Source organism: Cupressus sempervirens, chromosome 2, assembly GCF_028749045.1.
Source record: "Cupressus sempervirens isolate cs-2001-9-10 chromosome 2, ASM2874904v1, whole genome shotgun sequence".
NCBI classification, from domain to species: domain Eukaryota; kingdom Viridiplantae; phylum Streptophyta; class Pinopsida; order Cupressales; family Cupressaceae; genus Cupressus; species Cupressus sempervirens.
In genome coordinates this window covers 395,120,118-395,131,661 of record NC_143119.1, presented here as the reverse complement: position 1 = coordinate 395,131,661, position 11,544 = coordinate 395,120,118, and the positions used below count along the sequence as shown (strand labels likewise).

Here is an 11,544-nt window from a genome sequence, read left to right as displayed (position 1 = left end):
TTCCAAGTGGGAGAAGATTTACTATGATTTCACGACTTCTAGGCTCAATTACTAGGTTCAGAGTGAGCACTAAAGTCATGTCCTTTTCATGATAGAAGTACTTTGAATGAACTTTATAATGACTATGAATTTGTTGCATTTGGAATTTTTAGATATACATTTTTGCACGTGATTTGAATAAAGGTTTGTTATATGACATAAACCTATATATTGGATCCTTATGGAAAAATAGTAACTAAGAGATTAAAAAAATTGAAAAATAACTACGGTCTTTGTATTTGAGTCCTCTTTCAATCAAAAAAGAAATTGAAATCGGGTAATGTATGATAAGTTACGTGTCAAAAGCCATGTATGTCCAAATTCATGTTAAGTCAACTTTAAACTCTGATAAAATATGAAATACTAAGGATAAAGACATTAGATCACCTCCATGGTTTTGGTATGGATGTTAACAAACTAAATTCAAAAGAATCGCATTGATATCTATTGTAGGAAAAAAGCTATATGTGTCAAAAACAATGTCACTTTTTAAAAATCAGGTTTTTGATAACATACCAATTTTCATGGAAGAAAAAATAATTCAATCAAATCAATTTAAAAAATTAAAAATATATTTGGATTCTACACAAAAATCCTAAAAGACTTTAATTTACTTCATCTTCAAATTCCTAACCGTTAAAAGGCAATTTGCATCCAAAAGTGAAAGTTTTCTTGAAAATTCACAGTTCAGTGTTAGGTTAGGTGAAAAAGTGTAACCCATTATTGTGGGTTCACCCTCAAACAACACTATTTTCTAATGCTCAGTCATCATTGGGTTACTCGATCACTACTAAATTTCTTTCATAGCACATAAACGGTTACTCAGTCGATATCGATGCTCGATCAACACTAATTCTCCTTGGCTTGTTCTAGCACTCGATTGATACTAGCATCATTCAGCATATACTTCAAGTTTCTTAATCTTCTACTCTATTTCTTGGTCAAAGTATGCCTTTGATCTGTCTTTAATCACATCTTCAAGGCTTTAACATTATTGTCTTCTTCACTTGCAACATGATTTTAAAAATCACTTTATCTTGTCAAAGTCCAACTAATCAAGTGTCCATTTATAGTTTTCTCTTCATAACTCAACCTTTCCTCCTTTCCTCTAGATACTTTTTTTATTTAAACAACTTCTCAAATCCTCTTCATCAATCGAATAGATATGGCACTTAGATCATATAGAAAACTATCTCACCAATAGATTTGACATCAATGACAACATAAAAATTGTTCCAATTGTAGTTTCCAACAATATCCTTGATCATCAACTCTTCTTTAAGTACAAAACTATGTTCATTATAAAAACATTTCCCCTTACTTTGTATTTTTCAAGTTTTTCATCCTTCATCAAGGATCCCTATTTCATCTAGACATAGGGGGTTAAATAGGTGCATTCTTGTTCTTGCCTCCTCTTTTGTCTTGGAGATGTTTTCTTTGTTCATGCACTCCTCTTGAGGGTAGATGTCTTTCTAATAAGATATCTTCCTTTCAAGGGCCTCTTCTCATAAGTGACTTATCGTTTATATAATTATCTATAATTTTTTAGCTTACAAGAGCCAATTTTTTTTTGCTAATTTTGTGACATATGTATTGTTGCTAAAAGGTTATCTCCTTGTTGCTAGAAGTAGTTATCCTTGATTCTCTTCTTTATGATTTTTTATGCCTACATAGTCATCATAAGGATGGGAGCATACACATATCATCTTGTACTATATTTTACATTGTATGCACTTCTATTTTGCAACATGTCACCCCCTAATTGGTGTAAATTACCCTTATTCATCCCAAGGAAATGCATTTACACACACTTTCTCTATGGATAATGGACCCTTGTCTATGCATCGAGAATACAAACATATTTACACATCATGGTGATATTAGGGAATTAATCGATGGATGTACACACACACACACACACACATGCATACTAAAGTCACCAATGAGTGCACAAGATTGACTACTAGGAACACAAACTTGTTGGACTACTCAATCCTGCCTTTTTGTGATTTATCGTAAAGCACACAAACATTGTTGGGAACTATAATCACCTCTCTTTCTCTCTCATGCTAGTATGATAAAATCATGGGGAATATCATCTTTTACATGATGCATTTGTCTTTCCTATGTGATCTTCTATGCTTTTGTAATAGCCTTCCAAACATGATATTAGTGGGTGAAATGATTCTTCTATTGAATTATCTTTCACTTCCTAGAACCCATGTTGTCTCAACTGTTTAATTTTTTTTCCTAATGCCTCAATCGAGTCACTTTGTTCTAATCCAAAAAACTTGTATATAAGAGATTTTGGGCATTTCATTTTCATTACACAACACCATAGAATACATATGCATGAGCTATCAGGGAAGCATATTCCACACACTAGAGATTATTTTTCAAGGAGAACATCAAGCATTCTTTGAGCATTCATCCAGATATTTTTATCTTGCATCAAGCTTCTTTCATCAAGGTGGTGGTGGAGTTTGGATTCTACAAATGAGATCTTCTAGTCATTCAAGTTCTTAAATTATTCATCAAGCCAAGCTACAATCATTCATGTTCATGAAGTTTTGACTTGAATAGTTTCCTTCTAGTTTCGTGTTAAGTCAAGGGTATTACATTAACATACTTGATTGCATATTAAACTCGATTACATCTATAAGGATAATTATATTCCTCATTGTTAGATTTAGTTCTACTACTTGCTAGAATTTCCTTTATCATTATCATTTCAATTTGAAGGTTAATTCCTCAACCTAGGGTTTGACCAAGGTTAGCCCCCCAACCCCCACCAAAAAAAGTTCATTTTGTGTGTGTGCATGAAATGGTTATCAGAATTGTGAGTTCAGAATCAGAAACCCATTGTTAGAAGCTTTTGGGAGATTTGAGGCCAACTATGCTTTTTCCTTTTGGGAAAATGTTGACTTGGTGGAACATATTTCAGTATAGGTCGACTAGTCAACAGTACCTGCAGATCTATAATTTTTCTAATTTTTTGGAGTTTTTTTTTTTTTTTTGTCTTCATTCCAAATCTACTCTTAGTTCTTGCTTTGTAGTTTCCAATCTTCATTTTTCTAAGCAAAAAGGTGTCTTCTAGTATATTCAATTTAATCACATTGCAAATCTAGAGGTTAACAAAAAATGCATGAAGGAGGAGTTGCTTGCATACTTCCTTGATATAACTTGTGTTTAGTATTGGCATCCCTTCACCTCACTTGGGTTGTGCTAATCTAACTTGGGTTATATTAAGAGTTATTTTCAAAAGCCCCTCTTTCTCTTGTATTGAATGACATTAGGGTGAAGATGTTTAACTAATTAGCTCATCTCATCTAGTTTACATTAACAAATGCATTGCTTCCATTTTCACCCTAAACTCTATGTGCTTAAGGTTCAACAATCATGTAGTTTACCAATGTTTTGGGTACCACAAGGTGGCATAAGTTGGTATTTCTTGGTGAATTTTTGTTATTGTGGCGATAGGGCATGTTCTCCTCCTTGTGTCATATTTGAATATTGCCATACCAAGTTGGAATATGTAATGGGATATTTTTGGGCCTTGTTGAACTTTGTTTTAGATTACAACATGTTATTCTTCTTGGTATGTTATTTTTTGGCCAACTTGTGAAGTGCTACGCGTTTTCTAGAAACACTACATTGAAGCAAACTCAATTTATGTTTTGAATGCTTACAAAGGGAACATATTAGAAATTAAATTAATTGTAAGGTTCTAGTGTTAAAGGTGCCAAGAAGAATAATGTAAGCTATATACAATGAGCTTAAGACAATGACATTTTAGATGCAAGAAAAAGTACTAGTGACGATTAGCCAAAAGAAACATACATAATTGTATCAAACTATTGTAGTGAACATCATTATCACTTGTTGTGAGGTTGCAACCACCTTTTTGTGAGTGTTAAATCTTATTGGCAATAGAGACCTTTCATTTGGATGTAGTGACAAAAATATAATTCAAGAAGTTGTAATTTTCTTTAGGTTTTCATCTTTTAAAGCTTATTGTAATCTTATTACATTAGAGAGGCTAGATTTGGACAATAGCTCCAACAAGTTTGCTTACCATGGTTTTTCCCCTCTTGAGTTTTCAATGTAAATTTGGTATTCTTGTGCATTAAGGTCAAATGTTTTGTTTTGGTTTTTATCGTCTCTAGCCTATTTTTGTTTATGGAAAACAGTGCAACTTACAAGAATTAAGTTTCAAATAAAATAGTCACCCTTCCCCCAACTTTAGAACTCTAGTGTATGTTCATTGCATAGTACACAACTTTAAGAGGTTGACGATACTTAACCTCAAAGACCATTAGGAAGAGATATGGAGTGATTCTTTTTGCACTTCTAATTGTTCCAATGTTTCAACTAAGTTGAAAAAATTTATAACTACCAAGTGTTGATTGACTTTTCTTCTTGGATTCATAGGTTAAATTTGAATCATAATAGTTATAGTATAAATCATCTTTTACTCTTGAGTAAACTAACTCTAATTGAAATGCAATGTTATCATTTAAACAAATTTCCAATAATACATAAAACTATTAATCTTATATTAAAATCACACATCATAACTTGAAAGGTCATTTTTGTAAAGTGAAATTGTACATTAGACGTTGTGCCATTGTACGGATGTATTGAGTAGGTGGAATAACAATCAAGAAACTCTTTGTAGTGCATGTGCTACAACTGGTTTTTTTAGTATGCAACACTTATGTGATTAAGAGTAGCTTTGGCTTATCCTTTGTTTACTTGCAATGTCTTCACCTACTACTAATGTTAAGTATGCCATATGCATGGCATACATTACGTTGTATTTAAGAGTTAATATTAAAAAATAAAAATAAAAATAACATTGAAGAATCAAACATTATGTTACCAATTAAATTGATTGTACATGGTTAAGCCCACTTGAATAGAATAGTACTAAGATATGTGATCGTCTCTAAGAAGGTCAAATGTTTCACCTCTATGAACATCACCTAGATACAATAAGTATTAGATATGTCATTCATTATAAGAGATAAATTCTTATAAACCATTAATATGAATCAATAAATTTGACTCCAAAACTATATAATTGTATTAAAATCTATACAAGTGAATCCCAATATCATAATTTTTTAAAACTACTTTAGAAATGTTATAATTACTCTCTTTTTCACATACATTAAACAATTAAACAAAATAAAACATAACTATATAATTATATTAAAATCTATACAAGTGAATCCCAATATCATAGCTTTTTAAAACTACTTTAAAGATGTTATAATTACTCTCTTTTCACATACATTAAACAATTAAACAGAATAAAACGTAATAAATTAGACATACATATCAATGACAACTTATACAAATAATGGAATTACTGAAATGTGAACTTACCTAGGCCCCCACCAAAGATCCCCAACAACATCTGAAACTACCATTCGCTATTCTCTACGTCATGTCAAAAGCAAATAGAAAAAACACCACATTGCCAATAGTTTGGTCAGGGGTACGGTGTACAACAGACCTCTTGTGGATGATCGTGCAGACAATCCTAACAAATCTCCTTAGTTTTCAGAAGTTTGAAACCAAAAATTAAAACTAGAAATAATTCCATTCAAGATGAAGAACAATTGTACTGAGTAATGTACTTCAACAAATTTCTGACCTAGGTTTCTTGTAGACAGCAAAAGTGCCCTTCCTGGGGTCTCTGTAGATCTTGATCTCGGAATGGTCTCTTAAATCCTCCAAGCTGATGTACTGCTGCTTCACCATCCTTGAATACTCATTGGAATTATGGATCCATACATATGGCTGGCATGTCTCATCATAGTAGAAAGCACTGTGCCCTCTTGGTGCATACACATTGTATATATTACTGCAATCAAGAGTTTTCCCTCTCCCTGGTTTAACAGTGTATACCTTCTTCAGAATAGATCCCACTCTAATCTGCAAATCAATGGGTCTCTCTGTAAGATTCTTCACCTTCGTCTTCAGCCCACCGCTTGTACATCCACAGATATACATTGTATATATATATCTAACAACACTGCTTTGTAACTTGACCAGTTGCAGGGCAAATTCCAGTAAACTAGAGGAAAAATGAATGCCCACTTAGAAAAACCAGACCATACAAACAATGCAGTACAATCAGAAGAATCTGTACTTTAGCTTTTGAATGGAAGATTGTAAGTAGACATTATATAGAGCAAACCCACCATGAATGATTTCTAACAATACTGCTTTATAACTTCAGCAATTGCAGCACAAATCACAACAACCTAGAATGAAAAAATGAATACCCAGTTGAAATAACTAGAGAATACAAACGATGGAATACAATCAGAAGAATCTATTAATGGAAATGAATGCCTTTAACTTTTGAATGGACGATTTCATATAGACAGCACACAGAAACCCACCATGAATATTTTCTAACGAATCATGAGTTTTGTCATGATGACCTAGAGGGAAAATGAATACCCAGTTCAAGAAACCAGACCATTCAAACAATGGAGCATAATCAGAAGAATCCCTATAGACAACAATGAATGTCTTCAGCTTTTAGATGGAAGATTGTATATAGACAGTATATAGAGCAGACCCACCATGAATGGTTTCTAACAATACTGCTTTACAACTTGAGAAATTGCAGGACAAATTACAATAACCTAAAATGAAAAAATGAATACTCAGTTGAAATAACTAGACAATACAAACAATGGATTATGATCAGAAGAACCTATTGATGAAAATGAATGCCTTTAGCTGTTGAATGGACAATTGCATATAGACAGCACATAGAGAGGACCCACCATGAATGCTTTCTAACAACTCCGCTTTATAACTAGAGCAATTGCAGGACAAATTACAATAATCTAGAGGGGACAGAATGAATACCCAGTTGAAATAACAAGACAATACAAACAATGGAGTATAATCAAAAGAATCTATTGATGAAAATGAATGCCATTAGCTTTTGAATGGACGATTGCATATACACAGCCCGTAGAGCAGACCCACCATGAATGTATTCTAACGGCTCATGAGTTTTTACATTATAATCTAGAGGGAAAATGAATACCCAATTGAAAAAACCGGACCAAACAAACAATGGAGTATAATCAGAAGAATCCCTATTGACAAAAATGAATGCCTTCAGCTTTTGAATGGAAGATTGTATATAGACAGTACATAGAGGACACCCACCATGAATGCTTTCTAATGAATCATAAGTTTTGTCGTTGCATAGGCTACTTACTTGGCTTGTAGCTAAAGCTTGGGTATTAAGTCGGTCACATGGATGACAGGGATAAATTACAGTAATTTAGAGAAAAAATGAATACCCACTACAAAAAACCAGACCATATAAATAAAAATGGAGTATAATCAGAGGAACCTCTGTTGATAACAACGAATACGAACAGATTATGAATGGAAGATTGTATTGAAACAGTGTATCGAGGATATCCACCATGAATGCTTTCTAATGAATCATATAAGTTTTTGTCATTGCATAGACTACTTACTTGGCTTATAACTCAAGCTTGAGTACTGGATCGGTCACATGGATGGCAGGATTGCAGGCCATTAAAGTAAAGTAAAGTAAGTGGAAGTATGTGCAAATTGCCAGATAAATATGCCCAAATGGATTTACTTTAATTGTCTGCCACGGAAATGTTAGGGAAAGGGAGAAAAATTCTTTAAAGAGGATGCAGGGGTGAAAGAGCTTTACTGAGGATGCTTGAATGAGGCATAGAATAAAGTAGAAAAAGAAAGAGAAGAGACCAGAGAAAAACCTGTCATTATTCCATCTCTTTCTGCTTATAAAGATTTCATTGCCCAAAATAAATGAGTATCCTTGATTTGATTGTCTGGTGAAAGCGAGGATCCATTGGAGGTCGGGTCTGGCGGGGAATTTGAGGGTCCCCAAGAAACTTCTTTATAATGAGCGGGTGTTTCAGAGTGCTCTGGTTGTTAGGAGAGTAATCTGCATTCATTCATAATGGGCCCAAATCAAATTCCAAAAGATCTTTCTTCTGCCCAACTCATCGTGTGCTGCCGCCCCTTAAAATGCTTTTTTTTGTACGCACACATACAAACGTTTGGATTACATCGTACCTACCAAGTGATAATATATATTATGGATCTCAACTTTTTATTAAAACAATTTAATGTAGAAGTTAATAGACATAATAGATTATTGTAGATAGTTTAAATATATTTGTTTAAAACTATGAAAGATCCTTATTTTTGGACTTAGTTCAGATGGGATCTTGTCATTATATTTTTACCATCTTTTCAATAGATGTATGATATTTTGCATATGTATTTTCATATATGTAGAGTTGTGTTGTTATATAGCTAACTTCACATTCTTAGGTTTTTAAACAGTATATCAGATTTCAATAGTTTTTGTAGGTTGTCTTTATATGCAACTCAATTGTTCATAGTTGTGTCCCGACTTTTCGGTAGTAAAGATGAATATGTGGGATGTGGGACCTGTTATGTATGCAAGGGTTAAAAAATGGTCTTTTCAAAGTGTCATTCAAAAATGCATTTCTTAAAGCCTCATTATATGTTAGCTTCACAACCAATTTTTTATATACTATTAATCCAATATTTATGCACAAATGTCCTCATAATTTAATCCTACTAGTACCATGAGTGATATAATTAAGATTTTTTTCCCAAACAAAGGCAGTCATTGGTCTATTTGATGATTCCTAGTGAGATTTTAATTAGTGAAATCTTTGAATAGTAATTGAAACATAGTGCTCTTCCTTTATTTAAGAATTTAGTGTTTACATGGTTCTACTATAATACAAATTTACTAATTACATAGTTGGCAAGTTGGCTAGTGCAGATGCATAGATTTTGTCATTTATGGCAACATATCTCCAAGATAAGGTCGCATAGTGTAAGGTTAAAGTTTTGGTTTATAATGATGATTAAGTTGTCTAAGTATCACAAGGAAAAACTATCAATAGTCAAATTGTTTTTTTTAGTGAGCTTCGCTGGATGCTGATCTATGGCCACAATTATGGGATATGGTAGAACAATGAGTATATATGATAAATCCATCTTTGGTAATGTTTATATATCAGTTGGAGTGACTTTTGGATGGAAAGCACGAAGACAATTTGTTATCACAGATCTAGAATATGAAACAAAGAACCAAAAAATAGGCTAAGGAATTGAACTACTTGACAATTCAAGAACTTAGTATTGTGGGGATGACATCCTAGATGTTTAACCTCACTTAGTCAATTGTGATAAAAAAATTGGATAAGTGTTTACACGTTTTTCTATTTAGGATGGCAAGACAAAGTAAAGGAAATGGGTATATAAGAAGACCTATTTGTTATATGAAGATACACATTATTATGTTATGTGAGCTTTGTCTATGTTGGCATGATCAAAAGCAAAGAACACACAAGGACTAATCAAACATTGAAGATATTACTGTAGTCAATTTTGGTACAGTATCTATATCTCTTATATAGATTGTTTATCATTATATGAGCAGTGAGCTCCTTTTGTAATACAATTCTTAATAGGGCTGAGGCCTTTAAAAAGGACAGATGCACTAAAATGTATGTAATAGACTTCTAACATGGTCAACACTCTTTATAGGGTAATTTTATTAGTGCATCATTTTGTGGATACCATCCCCACTGGGGTTTTGCCTTGGCCAAGGTTTCTTTGCAAAATATGGTGTTATGAGTTTATTTGTGAGATGCTCTTTACTTTGTTTATTTATGCAAGTATATTGTTGAAATTCATAGTTGGGCAAAAAGTGTTGGAAATACTGATTCACTCCTCCCTCCTCTCCCTCCCACATCCCCCCCGCCTTACACACACACCCAATGAGTAAATATGAACATTTGAGATGTGGAATATATTACGAATGCTAGTGCCAAAAAATGGTTTTTTCAAAGTGTCATTCAAAATATACTCCTTAAAATCTCATTATATGTTAGCTTCACAACCAAAGACAATTACACAATTGATCCAATATTTATGCACAAATGTCCTCATAATTTTGTCCTATTGGTACCACAAGTGATATAATTAAGATTTTAATCCCAAAAAAGATATCCATTGGCCCATTTGATGATTCCTAGTGCTCTTTTAATTAGTGAAATCTTTTAACAAGTAATTGAAACATAGTGCTCTTCCTTTATTTAAGTTTATAAAAAATATAACTACATTTTTTATGCTCTAAGAATTTATTTTATTGTCTACATAATTTAAGAATTTAGTGTTTACATGGTTCTACCATAAAACAAACTTACTAATTACATCATTGGCAAGTTGGCTAGGGTAGATGTTGTCATTTATGGCAAGACAACTACAAGATAAGGTCAAATAATGTAAGCTTAAATTTTTGGTTTATAACGATGAAACATTTGTCTAAGTATCATAAGGAAAGACTGTCAATAGTCAAACAATTTTTGTCACCAAACTTCATTGGAAGTTGTTATATGGCCACAATTTTGGGATATGGTAGAATAGTGAGTATATATGATACATCTGTCTTTGTTAATATTTGCATATCATTTGGAGTGAGTTTTGGATGGAAAGCATTCAAAGACAATTGGTTATCATATATCTTGAATATGAGACAAATAATGAATAATTGGTCTAGGGATTTGAATTGCCTTGATAATTCAAGAACTTAGTATTGGAGGGACGACATCCTAGATGTTCACCCTCACTTAGTAGATCATCATAATATTTTTTGGATAAGTGTTTACACATTTTTCTATTAGGGATGATAGGACATAGTTAAGGAAAATGGTATATAAGAAGATATTTTTGTTATGCAAAGATACACATTATTATGCTATATTATGATTATGTTATGTGAGCTTTATATATGTTGGTATGTGTATGATTTGATTATTAGAGAAGATTAGGGGTTATATAGGCATGATCTGATGTGAAGAACACACAAGGACTAATCAAATAGTGAAGAAATCAGTATAGTTAGTTTTGGTCCAGTATCTATATCTCTTATATAGATTGTTCATCATTATATGAGCAGTGAGCTCCTTTTGTAATATAACTCCTAATAGGGTTGAGGCCTCTAACAAGGAAAAATATACTAAAATGTATGTAATGGACTCCTAATAGGGTCAACACTCTTTATAGGTTATTTTTTATTAGAGCATAATTTTGTGAGTACCATCCCCACTAGGGTTTTCCCTTTGCCAAAGTTTTCATAATTAAAAATATATGGTGTTACGAGTTTCTTTGTGATATGCTTATTAATTTTTTAGTTTGTTTATTTATGCAAGTATATGGTTGATTGTTGAAATTCATAGTTGAGTAAAAAGTGCTAGAATATTGATTTAACAACCCCACCACCCCCCCTCTCCTCCCCGCACCCCCTTCCCCTCTCAATAAAGATGAGCATGTGGGATGTGGGATATGTTATGCATGCAAGGGCCAAATTTTTTTCCTTTCAAAGTGTCAATAAAAATATATTCTTTAAAGCCTCATTAT

The 11,544-nt window shown here is 32.6% G+C and overlaps 1 protein-coding gene across 4 annotated transcripts; it reads right to left on the bottom strand.

The window, feature by feature from the left end:
- Positions 1–5,345: 5,345 nt before the first annotated feature.
- Positions 5,346–8,159, bottom strand: LOC149572803 (uncharacterized). 4 transcript variants are annotated; one of them, XM_089813873.1, is made up of 2 exons: positions 7,563–8,159; positions 5,346–6,124 (listed from the first exon to the last, which is right to left on the bottom strand). In XM_089813873.1, the coding sequence occupies exon 2, from the start codon at positions 6,058–6,060 to the stop codon at positions 5,686–5,688; it is 375 nt and encodes a 124-aa protein (XP_089669999.1). In that variant the 5' UTR covers positions 6,061–6,124; positions 7,563–8,159; the 3' UTR covers positions 5,346–5,685. The 4 variants fall into 4 exon arrangements, with proteins under 4 accessions (XP_089669999.1, XP_089669998.1, XP_089669997.1 ...); XM_089813872.1 differs by having other exon boundaries at positions 5,346–6,314; positions 7,833–8,158; XM_089813871.1 differs by having other exon boundaries at positions 7,833–8,158.
- Between the last annotated feature and the right edge of the window lie 3,385 nt (positions 8,160–11,544).

What these genes read in the sequence shown, in the direction of transcription:
- LOC149572803 (XM_089813873.1), bottom strand. Translation starts at nt 6,060, where the DNA reads ATGTATATCTGTGGATGTACAAGCGGTGGGCTGAAGACGAAGGTGAAG.